Genomic DNA, 18,521 nt, shown 5'->3' with positions numbered 1-18,521 from the left:
GTCTTTTTCACTGTTACTTTTGGGGGGTTTGCTTCTGAGGAGGAGGGTATATCATCAAGTATAATAAACTTTCTTGAGCTAACTGTGGAAACAAGTTTGTTGTTCATGGTAAAAAAAAAAGAGATGTATAAGGTTGCAAGGGTACTAGCTGTTTTCATACACATTCCCTCTTTCCCTACCAAATCAACCGGCAAAATCTAGTGAATTAGAGAACTGATTCATGTTTCCCGAAGATATCTTTTGTAGAGGGAGTGCCAAAGCTGGAATCAGTCAAACCACGGCCTGTCACAATTTGCTGCAATCTTACCCAAAACACCGCAGCACACTAGAGCTCCTTCCGCACATGCAGAATAATGCACTTTCAAACTGCTTTCAGTGCTCTTTGAAGCTGTGCGGAATAGCAAAATCCACTTGCAAACTGTTGTGAAAATGGTTTGAAAACGCATTATTCTGCGTGTGCGGAAGGGGCCTCAGTTTGTAAAAGACTACAGAAGAGTAAAGGTGGCCCCACAGTGCTGTTGGGGAGTGGGGGAAAGACCCCATCGTCCAAAGGTATCAGACCAAGGGCTCATGTTGCCAGTGGGGCATGAGGAAAGGGGGAAAGGAGTGCCAGATCCAGATTGGGAAACTCATGGAGATTTGGGGATAGAGCCTAGGGAAGACAGGGACCTCAGTAGCGTACCGTGCCATAAAGTCCGCCCTCCAAAGAGCCAGCGTGGTGTCGTGGTTAAGAGCAGGTGCACTCTAATCTGGAGAACCGGGTTTGATTCCCTGCTCAGCCGTGCGAGCTGTGGAGGTTTATCTGGTGAACCACTCTGCACATGCTCTCTGGAACCTGCCTGCGCATGAGAGGCTGGAAACCGCTACTTGATTTATGCAGCTTTTCCTTTGTATACCTAGAATCAGAGCCAGAGGCCTGGGATTTGTGTGCGCTCATTGATATGGATGGAAGCGGGCACGTGCACCATCAGGTTTGGGCTCCCTAGCATTCTTCCTTAAACAAGCAAACAGTAACAACAGGATGTGCGGGTGGGCACTTTGCACACGCCCAGAATCCCGAGGCCCAGCCCCCCCAGACGTTTTTTAACCAGTTACAAATTCCAAGGTGAAAAGCCTATAAGCGTCGAGGTAGACCCAAATCCGTCCCTGCCTGGCCTGCTCCAGCCCCGATGCAGAGGCTTTTTTTTTGGGGGGGGGGGGGGGCATGCTCTTCTCGGAAGCGCGCTCGAATCCCAGGCTTTGCCAGTCCTGGTTGCAAATGGGGGTCCGGTGAAGGTGGAGCGCGGCGCCAGACCGCCTCTTGCAGGGGGCGGAGGCCTCTCCATGGGGCTGCAATTGGTTGGGCAAAGGAGGCAGAGCCCGGTTCACGGCTGGGGAAGATGAGCCTTGCTCGGAAGACGGAGGGGCTCCTCCGCTGGGGGTCCCCCCTGGACCGGCTCCTGTCGGGGGATGGCCCCGCCCGGGCGAGGCTCCTCGGGAGGAGAGGTAAGCACGGGGCCGAGAGAACAAGGCGTGCTTCTTGCCACTCGCCTCTCCGACTGGGGATCCCCCGCTAAAGATTTCATCAGCACCCCCACCCCCACCTGCAAACCTCCGCTCTTTGCCTCTTCGACGCACGCGCGTGGAGTGCCTCTGGGAACGTGCAGAGCGCATTTCCCGAAGACGCGCAGCCAGACTTCTCATGATGGGAATTCCGGGGAAGGGGGTTCAAAGCGGAGCATGTCCTGAGACCCGGTCCCTAAAGCAAATGCCCTACTGAGCTCCTATTCCCACACAGTAAAATCCAGCTGCAAAGTGCATTGAAGGTGCATTACTCTGCATGTGCAGAAGGGGCCCAAGTCATCCCAGGATGGATGCAGCAGTACTTGTAGAGAAAATTGGCATAGGGCTTATAGGTCCCAGCACCTTCCTCCCTGTTTCAGTGGCCATCAGAAGATTGATGCTTATGTCGCCTCTCATTGCTCCCGGCATAGGTGTCAAACTCGCGGACCTCCAGATGTTATGGACTACAGTTCCCATCATTCACTGCCAGCATCATGCTGGCAGGGGATAATGGGAACTGTAGTCTATAACATCTGGAGGGCCGCGAGTTTGACCCCTGTGCTCCACAGGTTCGTTGCCTGGGAGACGGGAAGGTCCAGGGGGTGGCCACAGGCCTCCTGTTGAGCTGAGGGTGGCTGTGATTTGCGTGTGCTCATTGATATGGATGGAAGCGGTCCCGTCCGCCATCCTGTTTTCCAAAGTGACTAACCAGGTGCTGCCAGGCAACTTATGAGTAAAGCATGAAGGTCCTCCTGAACTGTTTTTTTTTTTGCCCTCTAGCAACTGGTATTCAGCTATGCAGTACATGAAGGACCTTTTTAGCTATCATAACTGAAAGCTGTCTATCAAATTTTAAAGCCGTCATAGCTCATGGCTATCAGAGCATCCTGTCAGGATTAGAAACTAAATCCTGTTCCTGAGCCACGGCCAGGCATTGAAGGGCGCACGTATATTGAATAATCCAGAAATCTGGCCCTGGTTGCACTGCGTGTTTTATTTAATCTTCAATTTGTATTTGTGTTATTAAAATCCTGTGGTTTTCCCCCAAAGCGGCTTGCACTGTTCTCTCCTCTGTTTTAGCCTCACAACAATCCTGCTCGACAGAGAGTGGGCCACTGACCAAAAATCATCCAACAGGTGAAGATTCGAACCTGGGTTTCTCAGATCCTAGTGCGACACTTCAGTCGCTACACTGCACAGGTTTGGGTGATGTGTCACATGCACCCTTGGGATAACAAGGTGTTGGCTCTTACACAGAAGAGCCAAGAAATTCCATTTCTGTCTGTGGTGGTTTCCGCACAGCCCAAATATAACAGGCTGAGGAAGCTAGGTATCCTGTTTTGGGGAAGAACTTCACACAGGGTTTTCCCTCCAAAATGGGTCGTTCATCCCATTATATTTCCCTCAACTCAGGTTTTACAAAAATCGTGAAACTAGCAATCGTTTTGGAGACACCAAAGGAGCCATAGCAACCCAGACTGTTTGCAATTGTTTTCTGGAGGGGTGAAATCTCCAGTGTAAAGGCAAATGGGAAACCAGGTTCAGTAATAACACATTATTGGTGTGCTGTGCAGAAACCAGCAGTCTTTCTGTCTTTAGAAGTCAGATATCGCATATTAGAATGCCTGCTCCATGGAGATATTAATCTAGCAGTAAATTTCTTCCCAGCCTCTGGTGCCCTTAGTAGGCCCATAAAATATTATTACAACTTATATTAAAAGAATCCGTGTTCTCTGCGATATAAAATCGCAGGAATAAAAGAACTTGTTAAGGATGCATAACAAAACCCACGTCTTGCAGCACCTGAAAGACTGCCAGAGGGGTTGCCATGATACTGGGTTGTAGCAAAATTAAACAAAAGTCCAATTGTAAGTCTTTAAGGAGCTACTGGACTTTTGTTTGACAGAACTTTATTCCAGTATAAACTTCAGAACTTTATTCCAGTATAAACTTCAGATGCTCTGAGTGAATTCTTACTTTACATCATTTTTATAGGCAGTGGAATGAAGGAAGGTATATGGTGAAATGTAGTTATGTAACATTCAAAACTAATTGGTAAAAAAATGCAGGAGACATGAGTAGTCTGGCACTAGTGGGGAATGTTAAGATAAGTCACATTTAATAAGTATCCTAAAGGGGAGGATGTTGGTGTGAAACTTTGATTTTAAAAAATCCAAACTCAGCTGACTTCCTCTGTAGTTGTTTAATTGAAGAATTGCCCTATGCAGCTATCTGGAAGTAAATGGGGAAGAGAAGTAGCGTTGCCAGCAGGTCTGAAGAAGAAGCAGCCTAGCCATTTAACAGAGATTTAATAAGATGTAATTTACCTCTATTCTTTGCCCTGACCTGGATAGCCCAGATTAGTGTGATCTGTTAAATCTCAGAACCAAAGCAGGGTCAGCCCTGATCATAGAATAACAGAATTATAGAGTTGGAAGAGACCACAAAGGCCATCCAGTCCAACCCCCTGCCATGCAGGAATACACAATCAAAGCACTCCTGACAGATGGCCACCCAGCCTCTGTTTAAAAACCTCCAAAGGAGACTCCACCACACTCCGAGGCAGTGAATTCCACTGTCGAACAACCCTTTCTGTCAGGAGGTTCTTCCTAATGTTTAGGTAGAATCTCTTTTACTGCACCTTGAATCCATTACCCTGTGTCCTAGTATCTGAGGCAGCAGAAAGCAAGCTTGCTCCCTCTTCAACATGACATCCCTTCTGATATTGAAATATGGCCATGTCATTCCTTAGCCTTCTCTTCTCTGGGAACAGCAGTGGCGTAGTGGTTAAGAGCAGGTGCGTTCTAATCTGGAGGAACTGGGTTTGATTCCCCGCTCTGCCGCCTGAGCTGTGGAGGCTTATCTGGGGAATTCAGATTAGCCTGTGCACTCCCACACACGCCAGCTGAGTGACCTTGGGCTAGTCCCAGCTTTCCGGAGCTCTCTCAGCCCCACTCACCTCACAGGGTGTTTGTTGTGAGGGGGGAAGGGCAAGGAGATTGTAAGCCCCTTTGAGTCTCCTGCAGGACAGAAAGGGGGGATATAAATCCAAACTCCTCCTCTTCTTCTTCTGACTAAACATACCCAGCTCTGCACGTCTCTCCTTGTAGGGCATGGATTCCTGACCTTTTACCATTTTGGTTGCCCTCCTCTGGACCCATTCCAGCTTGTCGATATTTGGATGGGATGGGAGACCACTAAGAAATATCAGTGTAACAACACAGAAGCAGGGAATGGAAAATTGTGCTTCTCGCGTGGAAAACTCTACATGGTCACTTTAAGTCCACTGTGACTTGACTGCTGGGGGAAAAAAAACAAGCAAAAAAGGACAGTACATTTTCTTAATGGTGACTGGCAACCCAGGTGAGATCCCACTCTGATCTCCTTATAATTGTTGTTTTTTTTAAAAAAATACCACGTGTTAGCTCACTTTCCTTGTTCATGGCAAAGAAGGTGAGATGTTGGAAGATATTCAGGAAGCAAAACTGCTTATGCAGCACTCCAGCGAAGGCGTTTCAGCCAAGCTCAAAGTACAGATGACTTAGAAAGACAGAACGACAAAGTTTCTTCTCTTTGGAAGAATCAACTTCTCATTATCCCAACTGCACAGAAGATCTGGTGGATGGGGCATATGGGTACTATTCCTGTTACACTGACCTGAATCCTACCATCAGGGTGCTGTAAACTGATCAAACAGCACAAATTGTGTGTTGTGAATTATTGGATCCCAGGACACACCTCTGCAGTTATAAACAACAATATTCTGTCACAAGGGCACCAACCTTTTTGTGCCTTCAGGCAGCTTCTTAGTTCTGACACAGGGTCATGGGTGCAACCAGAAAATGATTACCACAGGAGCCAAAGGCGACCATAGAAAGTCAAGGAGTGAAGTCATGTGTGACTCTAGAAGTAACTCTTCAGCATTTCAGGCAACAGCTCTGTTTAGCAGGGTGCCCATTTAAAATGAACATACTTTTGTTCTCTTGCACACACAGCTTCCCTTCAGTCACATAGTTAAGATCTTTGTGCCGGGTGGCAGCTGCTACCAAAGCAGCTTTTTAAAAAATGTACCACTGATCAGTTCTCCAGAAGTCCTGCTAGGTGAAAGACCCTTTTCTAAAAACACTTGGCCTGTATTACCTAGGGGACCCTTGGCCGGCCCTATCGAATTTGTTTCCCAGTGAAAGTGTCTTTCATTGATTGGCCTAAAGAATGTTAAAATTATAATCTCTTGCATTTTCATTAGGATTATTTAGGCAGCCGGAACTGAAAAGCTCTGCCTGTTTGCATATGCCGCCTTGTGACTTTGTGCCCGAAAAATATGAGGTAAATGTGTGATGTGCTTATTTCTGCTCCTTTTAGCAAGCAGTTTTGGGTGTTATTCAGTGCAGCTTTAAACAGAGTTATGCCATTCTAAGTCCATTGACTTTAATCAGCTTCCAAAGGGCAAAACTCTGTTATCATATTATACTGGCATTCTGCCACTAGTCCTCATGAAGACTCAGTACTAACTATTCCTTTTTTAAAAATACACACGAAACCATATAAGACTGTACTATCTGAGACTTTTAAGGAAACTACAACTGAATGGAAAACTCCTGGTGTCCTTTTACCGCTGTGCTATAGAGAGTGTCTTAACCTACTGCATCTGTGTATGGTTCTCCAGTTGCACAGTGGCAGATAGGAAGGGACGCCAAAGGGTGATCACTACTGCACAGAGGATTATCGGCTGCCCTCTCCCCTCCTTGGAAGAACTCTATAATTCCCGAAGCCTAAAGAAAGCCCAAAATATTCTGAGAGACCCGTCTCATCCAGCACACTCTCTTTTTGAACTGTTACCATCTGGCAGACGATACAGGTCTATAAAAACTAGGACAAAGAGGCTTAGAGACAGCTTCTACTCTAGAGCTGTGGCTATGCTGAACTCCGTGGCTTCGTGTTGATGTGTTTTGGGCTGTGTAGGGATGGGTGGAGGAAGGGGAAAGTGAGGATGGGGTATGAGTCTGAAATTGTGTGCATCAAGGAATGCTGCTGTAAATTTCGTTGTGCGTGCACAATGACAATAAAATGCTTATGCTTATAATTATAATTCCTTACCCCAGAAGACAGAGTCAGAATTCAAAATGACTTGGGCAGGTTACAGAGCTGGACCAAAATAAACAGAATGAATTTCAACAGAGATAAATGTAAGATACTACACTTAGGCAGAAAAATGAAATGCACAGATATAGGATGGGTGACACTTGGCCTGACAACACTACATGCGAAAGGGATCTGGGAGTCTTAGTATGATTCTATGACTGACTGACTACACTGATTTGTTCTTTTGCCTGAAGTCTTATCTGTATGAGGACGTGATGAAGATCCGCAAGCAGAATGTTTCCCCATCCCTCACAACCTATTACAAGAAACCAGTACTGCTACACCAGGGGCACATGCAGTGGCTGTTTGGCCACGATGGTCGTCGGTACCTGGATCTCTTTTCTGGGATTGCCACTGTTGGTGTTGGTCATTGCCACCCGTAAGTATGCGATTAGGCCAATGGACTATGTAGGCTAGGGGTCCCCAACCTTTCTTGAGCTTGTGGGCACCTCTGGAATTCTGACACAGGGTAGCAGGCCCACACACAGAGAGACAATCCAATGCAAGGCAGAAGAGCAGTAATTCAGAAAGTACACTGGGAATAAAACCAACCATGTGGTGAGAAGTGAGAATCTGCAATCACATCCCCAGTGGCCAATCAGAAGCTGTGCTCGACAAGAGTCCTGCCTGGTGCAACCCACTTTCAGAAAACATTGGGCGGGTGCCAGGAAAGGCTTTAGCATGATCACTGCCTGTGCTCAGTAAGGGATATCTGGCAGGGAGTGAGGAATCTGCTATGATTGTACAGTAGGCTCAGGCCGATGGAGCGGATGTAGCTGCTGCACCTGCTACTAGCTTTGCTGCTGTGACATTGCTTGTGACTTCCAGTCAGTAAAGAGAGACTTTGGGAGATACTAACATTTGAAATGTAAGGACAACACATAACTTAAAAAATAACACTGAACTATGTCCATATTTCCTATACTCCATGGACTTTCAAATACCTTATTTGTACAAGTCAGCGGAGCAATGTGGAGTCTTCCCATTACATGAAAAGGCATATGCCACTTATGATATTTGTTTAGTAAGAATCTTCAGTCTGTGGAGAACCCCTTTGTCGCTTCTAGATAAGCAACCCCACAATATTTCTGCTCAAGTATTTGGGCTTGATTGTTAGCACATGTGAGAAATTAACAATGGATATAAGAAACCGTTGTTTCTTTGGGTCCCTTCCCCATCTCATGGTTTAATTGCTGGTGTCTGAACTGATAAAACCATTGATTTCCCAGGATTTTTTTTTCATTACAGCAAAACCAAGAAAATTATGTTGCCATAAATTATGACTTAAGCTAGGGGTTCCCAGCATTTTTGAGCCTACTGACAGCAGTGGAATTTGGACACCACATGATGGTCCCTGCCATAAAATGGCTGCCACAGAATAGTTTTCCCAGGAGGCGGAGACAACCGCAAAATGGCAGTCACAGCTTACCTTCAATCACACAGTGACAGCTGGTGCCAAAAAATCTGCACAGGCAATCAAATCTCAAATAACTAGTCAAAAGGCTTCCTGGGCAGTATTCCCATCTGCTCATGGCCACATTCTAAAAACACTTGGGAGATGCTAGGAAAAGTTTTGGCAATGTGGAACCCCTGAATTGAACTATTATCTTTTCAAATATTCACAGAAAAGTAACAGCAGCTGCCCAGAAACAGCTGGGTCGCTTGTGGCATACATCTAGCCTCTACATGCACCCAGCAATTCAGGAATACACAGAGAAATTGACCTCGCTGCTTCCAGATCCCTTAAAGGTATGCAGATTCAAACACCGAGTAACTTTATCCTGCAAATGAGAGAAAGGGTTATACCTGAGCTCCGGAACTGTAATTCAGAGATGGATTTTTAATGCAAAATTTAAGAAGAGGGATGCTCTGAAAATCTCAGAAGGTGTATGTGAACTAGGAGCCTGTGCTGGCATTTTGTTGAATACATAATGTAACGTGATGTTCTGGTTAACGTCTTTGTTCTAGGTGATTTACCTGACCAATAGCGGTTCCGAAGCCAATGACCTGGCCATGGTTATGGCTAGGGTTCATACACGCAGCTTTGACATAATTTGCTTCAGGTAAGTTTGGTGGGGCTGGATAGAACTGCTTCTTGGCAAGCAGACAGTTCCCGGTTCAATCCCTGGCACCCTCAGATAAAAGGATCAAACAGTGGGAAGACCTCTGCCAGTCTGACTAGGCCAAGGGTGTCCGACATGCAGCCTGGGGGCTAATCAGGCCCACAAGCCAACTGAGGCAACACCCTCCCACTCAGCTCTCAACCTGGACCATATCTCGCCTGTACTGCGCCGACTGCATTGGCTCCCGCTAGAATTCCGGATCATCTTTAAGGTGTTGGTTATAACCTTTAAGGCCCTTCACGGCCTGGGGCCTACATACCTTAGGGACCGTCTGTCCCCATATGTCCCTTGTCGACCTCTGCGCTCAGCAGAGGCTAATCTGCTGGTGGTCCCGGGCCCCTCTATGATCCGGCTGGCCTCTACCCGGGCCCTGGCCCCTACCTGGTGGAACAACCTCCCACCAACCATCAGGGCCCTGTGGGACTTAGAACAGTTCCACAGGGCCTGCAAGATGGAGTTGTTCTGCCGGGTTTTTGGTGAGGCCTGCCGGTGAGGTGCCATCCCTACATACTTTTCCACCTGGAACTACATTCGGATTCGACTGCCATATGACTGGGCTACTGATATTGCTGCTACTGTTGACTAGGTTTGTATGTTGGAGGTACTGGATGTTTTAATGTGTTTTAACTGAAATGTAATATTTTTATTGGGGTATATGGATTTGTTTGTTTAAACTGTACACCGCCCAGAGCCTAGGGGATAGGGTGGTATAATAAATCCAACTAATCAATCAATCAGGAGCAAGGGGAGGGGGGGTTGCTTCAGCTGCTTTTGAGCCTGATAAGCCCCCTCAGGACAGCCACCTGACCCTGTTGTGTACTTGCCAGTCCTGGCACCCCTCCAGTGCCGTTCTGGGGCCAGCCAAGGTAGCCCCCCTGCTCCCGCAGGACCAGACCCGACCAAGTCACATTTATGTCATATCTAGCTCTCATAACAAATGTGTTCAACATACTAACATTGATGATTCTACTGGTCTGATTCAATATAAGGCAGCTTTATCTGTTCATGGGCCCACTGGATTCGCTACAGTTAGACTGAAATCTTATGCAGTTACTCCAGGTTAATGCATTGTGCCCATTGTGGAATTCAGTGAAATCACACTGGCGTAATCCTGCATGAATTTGCACAGTTAGTGGCTTATATGTTCTGAACAGAGTTGCAGTGACAGACACAATCTTTTGTGAGATGCACAAAGACTATAAAATTGTTTAAATTGCCCCTGACCCATATCCCTCCAACCCAGAGTCCTGAGCAGACATGAAATGTTCTTTCCCCCAGAGGGCAAATTGTGGCTCCCCAATTGTCCATGCTGGCTGGGGCTGATGGGAAATGTAGTCCATGAACATGTGGAGGCACCATAGCTTGGCCACTCCTGCTATAGATGCTTCTTTGTTCAAGTAGATGGGGAAACTTGCCATTTGGGGAACTCCTCTTTCCTGAGAGCGGATTTCCTTGCACCATGGAAATTCCTGCCATCTGTTCTTGGCCCCGTTCACTTGCTTCTCTATCATTTCAGTTCTTTGCTGATAGCTCCCAGCCCTTCCTGTCACTTTTGACCTCTCTTTCCCACTCCAATATTTGTTTAAATCCAATATCACTCATTTAAAGCACTGTGGTTATTTCTATGGTGATGGAGAGTGCTGTCACATTGCAGCCCATTTGTGGTAAACCTATAGAATTTTCAAGGCAAGAGATGAACAAAGGGTTTTGCCATTTCCTGCCTCTGTATAGCAACCCTGGATTTCCTTGGTGGTCTCCCATTCCCAAGGCTGAGTTGCTTAGCTTCCCCAGCTGGCAAGATTGAGCTAACCTGGGCCCTCTGGGTTAGGGCCATGTTGTTTATATAGCTTCCCTTGAATCTCAAGATTATGACATTTTTTTCAAGCAAACTGGAACATTTTGCCTTTTGGCAGTGATAAGAGTTAGAGTAAACACATTATTGTCCGTATACATTTTAAACTAGTCTCTAAAGAGATTATTTCCCATGCCTTTCCCCACTGCACCTTTCAAAAGCACTGTTAGTGAGGTTTCAAAAGAAATGCTTCATTGCTTCATGAAATCATGGTTCCTTTGATTTCTTGGCTCCTGTCCCTGTGGAGGACAGATGTTTCAGAACAATCGTTAACACGACAAGTGCCATTTCTTACAGATTGTAATTTGGCAGTCTTACTTTTTGTTCAGTCAAGTGTTCTTTTGTAGACCCTCACTGTCTCATTTTGCTGTTAGAAAATGGTAAACTAGGTGCTTCCAAAGAACAGCATGATAGCAATTCTATAAAACATGAAAATCCAACAGATATTCAAAAGCTTGGAAACAAAGTATTGTCGAAGGCTTTCACTGCCTTAACTAGTTGTTGTGGGCTTTCCGGGCTGTTTGGCCACAGATGCAGGCGAAACGTTAGGAACAAGATCTACCAGACCACAGCCACACAGCCCAGAAAGCCCACAACAACCACTTGGAAACAAATTTTTAGGTTCTATGTAATTCTTTTTCAGATACACATTTGAATAATTTATGTCCAAGATGTGGAATACGAATGTTTGAGTTACACATAACTCTTTTCCACACATCGGCATTCAAAGCAAATTTTTAAATTAAAATTAAAAGGTATTTGGTCAAACAGGCTGGTATTAGAAGAAGAGGAAGAGGAGGAGTTTGGATTTATATCCCCCCTTTCTCTCCTGTAGGAGACTCAAAGGGGCTTACAATCTCCTTGCCCTTCCCCCCTCACAACAAACAACCTTTGAGGTGGGGCTGAGAGAGCTCTGAAAAGCTGTGACTAGCCCAAGGTCACCCAGCTGGGGTGTGTGGGAGTGCCCAGGCTAATCTGAATTCCCCAGATAAGCCTCCACAGCTCAGGCGGCAGAGCTGGAAATCAAACCCGGTTCTTCCAGATTAGAATGCACCTTCTCTTAACCACTACACCACTGCTGCTCCTAATTTATTTAATTTATTAGTTAAGTTTATTTAATTTATTAGTCCTAATTTATTTATTAGTCCTAATTTATTTAATTTATTAGTTAAATTTAATGTATTAGTTAAATACTCCACCTTTCCCAGTCTATTATCCTTTTGTTATGCCTTGATTTTTTAATGTGTTTGTGTGCTTTGTGTCCTGGCCTGCTGGGCTCACAGAGAGTCAGGGGTCACCACTGATAGCAGGCACAGATGCAAGAGGGGGAGAAAGCAGCCTCACCTTGAATCCAGAGGAATGGGTCTGGGAAGAGGCAGTGCAGGGCCAAAGGTAGGTCAGGTCAGGCACTCCAGTCTAAGGCCGAGTTCTGTCTGCAAGCAGGTATGGCAGAAGACTGTGAGGTTTTCAACAAGCCACTTCCACTTCCCAGAGCTGCCTCTTATAGCTCTGTGCTGTGGCTCGGTCTTGATCCTGACCTGGCTCACAGCATTCTCTGCGATGCCTTTGGGCTTCCAAACATGCACTGTTCCCTATAGACTGCAGTTCCTGCCGGGTATGCAATCTCAGCTGCCTTGCAGATTCACATGAGCTGGGTGGACTGCTAAGTTGGGCTACAGAGTTTGGAGGTGCTTCTGCAAGCACTCTGCCTTACAACCCTTGACTTTGGCCAGCTCTGTCTGCATCCTGTAAGGCTTCTGGCTGTGCTTGAGGCTCAGTTGACTGGGGCTCCAACACAGTGGAGTCACCCTGTCAGTGCTCCTCGCAGTGGCGTAGCGTCCAGGGGGAGGTGTGTGTGTCTTGCACCAGGCGTGCACTGGTGCGGGGACATTCCGGGGCATGGCAGGGGCGTGGCGGGGGCACAGGGCAAACGTGCAGTTCCGCCTTGCTATGGCTCTGGTTCCTCATCAGACTGCTTATGACTGCCTGACTCTGAATCCATGACACATTGAGTATGAACAGGATTTATGTGGGATTCTGACTCTTGCAGTGAGTAATTTCAGCATTAGTTGATTCAAGTTCAGGTATCGTATTACTTAATTTTTGCATTTGCTATCAACATTCTAATTTGCAATTTATTTTTTACGAAGATCACTTGAAATGACTTGAAAGCTGTTTACTACTTCCTTTCCACAGAGGAGGATACCACGGGAACAGTCCTTACACGATGGGCATGACATCCATTGGAAATTACAAGCACGGTCTTCCTCATGCTTTTGGCTGCCCAACGGTAAGGGTCTTGTAGTTTTTTTTTTTTTTTTTGGAGGGGAAGCCCAGTTGCACAGTGAAGATTTTGGTTAGGTGACCAATTTAAAATTTAGCGTACTATATTTGGTCATATTTTGGCCCCAGCAATGCAAAATACATTCATACCCCTAGTTTAACACAAGTTCATTACATGGGACCTTGATGTGTTCCTATGAGCTCTTCAGGCTGCAAAATAAAAAGTTGGTTTGGATTATGTGGTAAGCTGCACTACTGCAGTCAAAACTCTGCTCAAAGCTGAGTTTGATCCCAATGGAAGTCGGTTTCAGGCTTTTAACTTCAGTACCAATTAGAGTTATATTTGGCCCCTTTCAACAGTTTGCACAGTTTAGCTTTGAACTGTCTGGCAGCTGGGACGCAGTGTTTCAGACAGTAAAAACTAAAATCTGTAGATCAAAACCTCAGATCCAAGCCTGACATTTTTAAAGAGAGAATTTATATTCTTTGAGTGGCATCCTCTGCCACATTTGCTGAAATAGTGATGTCTCTTTGATGTGTTCCTCTTTATTTCTGGTTTTGTTGTGTCTCTGTAAGGCCCCTTCCACACACGCAAAATAATGCGTTTTCAAACCACTTTCACAACTGTTTGCAAGTGGATTTTGCCATTCCGCACAGCTTCAAAGAGCATTGAAAGCAGTTTGAAAGTGCATTATTCTGCATGTGCGGAATGAGCCTAACTGTAGTTGCCTACTGTTTCCTTCTTTGGTTCTGCCCTTTCCCCTGACCCTGGGCTTTATCTTTCATTTCTGTTGCTGCTGACTGTCCTTGTGCAGATGCCAACGGGCTCACTTAATATCCCTTTTCTTTTGGGGATGCTGTCAGATTCTCCTGATTGGCCACTTGCATTCAACGCATGCCTTCCTGTGATAATCTACATCTGTGCAGGATCCCAGCGTAAGATGATGGAGATGTCAAAAGCAGTTTTTAACATTAAAATATAGCATTTCTTTGGTGTGTAATGCACAGACAAGCAAGGAGTGTTTGGGCTGCCATTCTGTGCTTAGAACCAGAATGTCAAACTTTTTGGGTCTGTAGGCTGGCAAAGCCATTGTGTAGCCTCTTAAGGCAACTAATTGAGGTGATAAAGATTTAACCAGTGGCTGTTCAGTTATTAAATAAAAAGAACACTTTGGCCCCTTCCGCACTCGCAAAATAATGCGTTTTCAAACCACTTTCACAACTGTTTACAAGTGGATTTTGCTATTCCGCACAGCTTCAAAGAGCACTGAAAGCAGTTTGAAAGTGCGTTATTCTGCATGTGCGGAATGAGCCTTTGTGTTGCTTTCTGGAGGAAAACTGAGACTTTTGAAATATCTGAAAAGTTTAAACTTTGTGAATAAGTTCCTACTTATTTGTTTATAATATTTCCATGCTGCCTCTTTGGATTCCTGCTCTACCTGCTGTTTTGTGCCCAGTTTCATCCATCTCTCTCTAAAAAAAACCCCTATTAAATGAATGATAAAGATTGGCAACCTTCAATCCCCATCTTTGTCAAAGAGTGAAGACAGTGGAAAAGGATAATTTATTTTTAATTTAAACATTAGGATTGGTGTATTGGTCAATAGGTTGCTTGTCAATTGACCATGGGAAAATATTGTGAATTATCCCACGCAGCATGCTGTTGTGTAGATGTCATCTCTCTTTGTTGAATTTCTTAGCAGACTGCTTTCATGTGAGGGACACAATTTTTTTCTCCACTAGCATTTGGACTTCCATGTCCTTTTGTCATCCATTTGGTTAAAACATTATTCCATGTTTGATTACATTGCCGCAACTTCCAAAGCAAATATCCTTTTAATGTTTTTCAGACCATGTTACCAGATGTTTTTAGTGGCCCCTGGGGTGGAAGCCATTGTCGAGATTCTCCAGTACAAACAATTCGGAAATGTAGCTGTTCTCCAGGTTAGTTCCGTGTAGGAAGGTGTTGATCTTCCAAAACAAGAAAAAGAAGATAGTTTCAGAGGGTGGTTAATACATTCTCAGTGGTGGTTAATAGTCAAGAGCTTTAAGTTAGAATGTATATAGTGACCTTTTAATGAGCCAGATAATTGGTTGGTCTGTCCCGTGATTCTCTGTGGGGCCCCAGTCCAAGGTCTTCTTTTCTCTGCTGCTTGCACTTTTTAAACTGGTAATGTCAGGAGACTTGAGACGTTGCACAAGCAAAGTCCAGTTCTCACCTAGGAATTTAGAGGATAGTCCTAGGCAAGCTTTTCCTTCCTTCCTTCCTTCCTTCCTTCCTTCCTTCCTTCCTTCCTTCCTTCCTTCCTTCCTTCCTTCCTTCCTTCCTTCCTTCCTTCCTTCCTTCCTTCCTTCCTTCCTTCCTTCCTTCCTTCCTTCCTTCCTTCCTTCCTTCCTCCCTCCCCCCTCCCTCCCTCCCTCCCTCCCTCCCTCCCTCCCTCCCTTCCTTCCTTCCTTCCTTCCTTCCTTCCTTCCTTCCTATCATAGCTCTTTACCATCCTGTCCCATAGTATTAACACAGCATTCCTAACCGCAGTTCAGGGTGTAATGCAAGGGTGTCCAACTCTGGTGCCCCAGATGTTCATGGACTATGATTTCTATCAGCCCTGGTCGGGACTTATGGGAATTGTAGTCCATGAACATCGGGGGGACCAGAGTTGGACACCCCTGGTTTAATTTATCTGAAGCACTTGGATGGGGTAGAAGCAGTACATTAAATACAAAGGGTTTAAATACAAATACTTAGGACAAGTATTAGTTGAAGATCAAATGATGCCATTGTAATTTTGCCATGCTGTCTTTCTCTTTGGTTGCAATCCTGGAAACCTTTTCCAAGGAGAAAGCCCCATTAAAGTAGATCTACTTAGGATTGCTCCCTTTGTACATAAGAGCTCCACTCCGAAAATGAGGCTTGTTTCATGTACGCAGGAGGAAGAGGTTGATAGTGTGGTGGCAGAGAGCAGAGGTAGCAGAGCCGAACTGAGGTTTTTCAGACTCTCTGAAAGACCACATTTTGGAATCCTTTCTCGGTGTTAAAAATGCACACTTTGATGTGGTTCTTCGTCTAGCAAGTGATATCCACATGGAAACCTACTTATGTATGTAGCTGTCTAAGTTTGTAAACATCTAAGTTTAGGGTGTTCTGTTTTCAGTTAAGGGTGGTAGTGATACTTCTAATGTAGGGTCATGTGCCCATGTGCATTGTGTGCATGCATCCTAAATTTGTTGCACATGAGCATATGGAGCTATATGGAGGCCTTGTTACCATGCTGACATTGAGGCAGCTTTTCCGTGGGAGAGAGGGGCTAAGCTCATGGCTTCTGAATATGCTTGCTTTGTTTTACTGGCCCCAAGTTTCTTACATAAGAAATAATATTTTCGCAAAATGTTTGAGAGTTTTGCTGAGAAAATGTGTGGCAGTTCAGAAGATGGATAGCCAACTTTTAATTATTACCACTTGGGATAATTACTTGGCTGCTGGTGAGAAGAGAATGTTTAGTGGAGTATATATTGTATACAATGTAAATGGGTATACAATGTAAATGGATGGATAACCCCACCTGCAATACAATGCACTCAACCACACCTTTGCATAGCAAGTTCCACCCAAACACTTAGGCTCATTCCGCACATGCAGAATAATGCACTTTCAAACTGCTTTCAGTGCTCTTTGAAGCTGTGCGGAATGGCAAAAACCACTTGCAAACAGTTGTGAAAGTGGTTTGAAAACGCATTATTTTGCATGTGCGGAAGGGGCCTTACTGATTGGTTCCCCACCCTGAGACATGGACAATATATACCCCACTAAACATTCTCTTCTCACCAGACACAATGTGTAACAGACTTCTCTCTGCGATACACCTCTGAAGATGCCAGCCACAGATTCAGGTGAAACATTAGGAACAAGATCCACCAGACCACGGCCACACAGCCCGGAAAACCCACCAGAACCAGTAGAAAAGCTGGTCAGATCCAACCCATAGTATGGATTCATCAGATGTTAGCAAGATGCACAGTTGGTATTTTTTTTCCAAAAAAAGTATTTATTGGTCTTTATCCTGCTTAAATCACGTTGTTTCTCCAACACAGGCTCTTGTCATGCAAAAGACCAGTACATCGAGCAGTTCAAAGACACGCTGGCCACTTGTGTGCCAAAGAAGATTGCTGGATTTATCGCTGAGCCAATTCAAGTATGTGACTCCTCCCTCTTTCGAGAGCACAATTCACCCGTACTCTTTCACCACACTGACTGGCTTGTGTAACTCACCTTCCTTCATAACAGTGTCTGATTCTGCACAGGCAACACGGGTTCATGAAACCCGTTTCAGTTGTCTGTGCTGTGCTGTTGTTTGTGTGGCGGGGGTGGGGGCCAGCCGGGATCGTTGGAATCCTGGTGGCAGGAGGTGGCACAGTTCGCATTGGAAAAGCAGTGTTTCCATGCAAACCGCACTGCTGAGAATTCATCCCCCAAGAATCCCCATGAAAACTCAACCCCCCCCCCCCGATAATCCCCACCCACTTATCCACAGAACATGGCGGCTGCCTATTAGAACATCCACTCTAGTAGTGGCCACCTGGGAATCCATCATAATGACGGACTGAAGGGGGTGGGCATAGAACACTTCCTGCTGCTGTATACCATTTATATAATGCAGTTGTTTCTCTTAAACATGATCCTATTACCCACTGCAGGCTGTTCCCTGCTCTCATCCCGTTCTGGTGCGAAAAGTCACACCAGAAGTGCTCTCGCTTTTCCCACGGAAAGCATGAAACGCGTGCGGGGCAAGAGGTTGCATATCAGGGCAAGAAATCTTGCCCTGACGCACCTCTTCTCTTGGGCGCCACAAAGAAGAAGCATGTCAGGACAAGATTTCTTGCCCCAACATGCTTCGCGTCCTGCCATGCCAGAACGCCGGTGAGTAATCGTCCATGGGATTTATTTATTATAACAGCTTAATGGTTTCTGTACGGTTAATAAGCTGAATGGTTCCAGATAGGTTCTTCTTGTTTCTCTGAAGTTCCTTAAATAAACCCAGCCACAAAAGGTTGGTTTTGTCACTTGCTGCTTAGGCTAGTAACTTCCACAAAATGTCCTCACTTGCCATTTAGCTCATGACTTCCACACAGAACACAGATTTCACTCCCACTATAGCATCACTTTCTCTCCCCATCCACAAACACTGAATTCCCTTACTCCCTACAGTTCAGCCAGGCCCCTTCCGCACATGCAAAATAATGCATTTTCAAACCACTTTCACAACTGTTTGCAAGTGGATTTTGCCATTTCGCACAGCTTCAAAGAGCACTGAAAGCAGTTTGAAAGTGCATTATTCTGCATGTGCGGAATGAGCCTCAGTGTAGCCCCTTAGGATCCACCTACCTTCCACATACCTCACTCACCCGTCCTCCTTCTTACTGTTCATCAAAACATAGAAATAAAACACACACAATATTTACATATCAATCAATAAGCCTCTATTGGCATATAGTGCAGGTTAAAACAGGTAAATATAAAAACAGGGTTTTTTTAAAAAAAAGAACAACTCTTAAAATCAGATACTGTACAACATATCAGAAGT

At 45.3% G+C, this 18,521-nt stretch overlaps 1 protein-coding gene across 1 annotated transcript in view; it reads left to right on the top strand.

Moving 5' to 3' along the window:
* The first annotated feature begins 1,323 nt into the window (after positions 1-1,323).
* Positions 1,324-18,521, top strand: part of AGXT2 (alanine--glyoxylate aminotransferase 2) — a 28,259-nt gene continuing 11,061 nt past the window's right edge. Inside the window, exons 1-8 of the mRNA XM_048504260.1 lie at positions 1,324-1,485; positions 5,789-5,868; positions 6,879-7,063; positions 8,310-8,433; positions 8,653-8,747; positions 12,856-12,949; positions 14,793-14,886; positions 17,032-17,132. Coding sequence (XP_048360217.1) covers positions 1,380-1,485; positions 5,789-5,868; positions 6,879-7,063; positions 8,310-8,433; positions 8,653-8,747; positions 12,856-12,949; positions 14,793-14,886; positions 17,032-17,132 — 879 coding nt within the window. The 5' untranslated portion in view covers positions 1,324-1,379. The remainder of the gene's footprint in view (positions 1,486-5,788; positions 5,869-6,878; positions 7,064-8,309; positions 8,434-8,652; positions 8,748-12,855; positions 12,950-14,792; positions 14,887-17,031; positions 17,133-18,521) is intronic.

This window comes from Sphaerodactylus townsendi, linkage group LG07, assembly GCF_021028975.2.
Source record: "Sphaerodactylus townsendi isolate TG3544 linkage group LG07, MPM_Stown_v2.3, whole genome shotgun sequence".
Lineage (NCBI taxonomy): Eukaryota > Metazoa > Chordata > Lepidosauria > Squamata > Sphaerodactylidae > Sphaerodactylus > Sphaerodactylus townsendi.
Note: the sequence above shows the minus strand (reverse complement) of the source record. Positions and strands in the feature narration are given on the sequence as shown.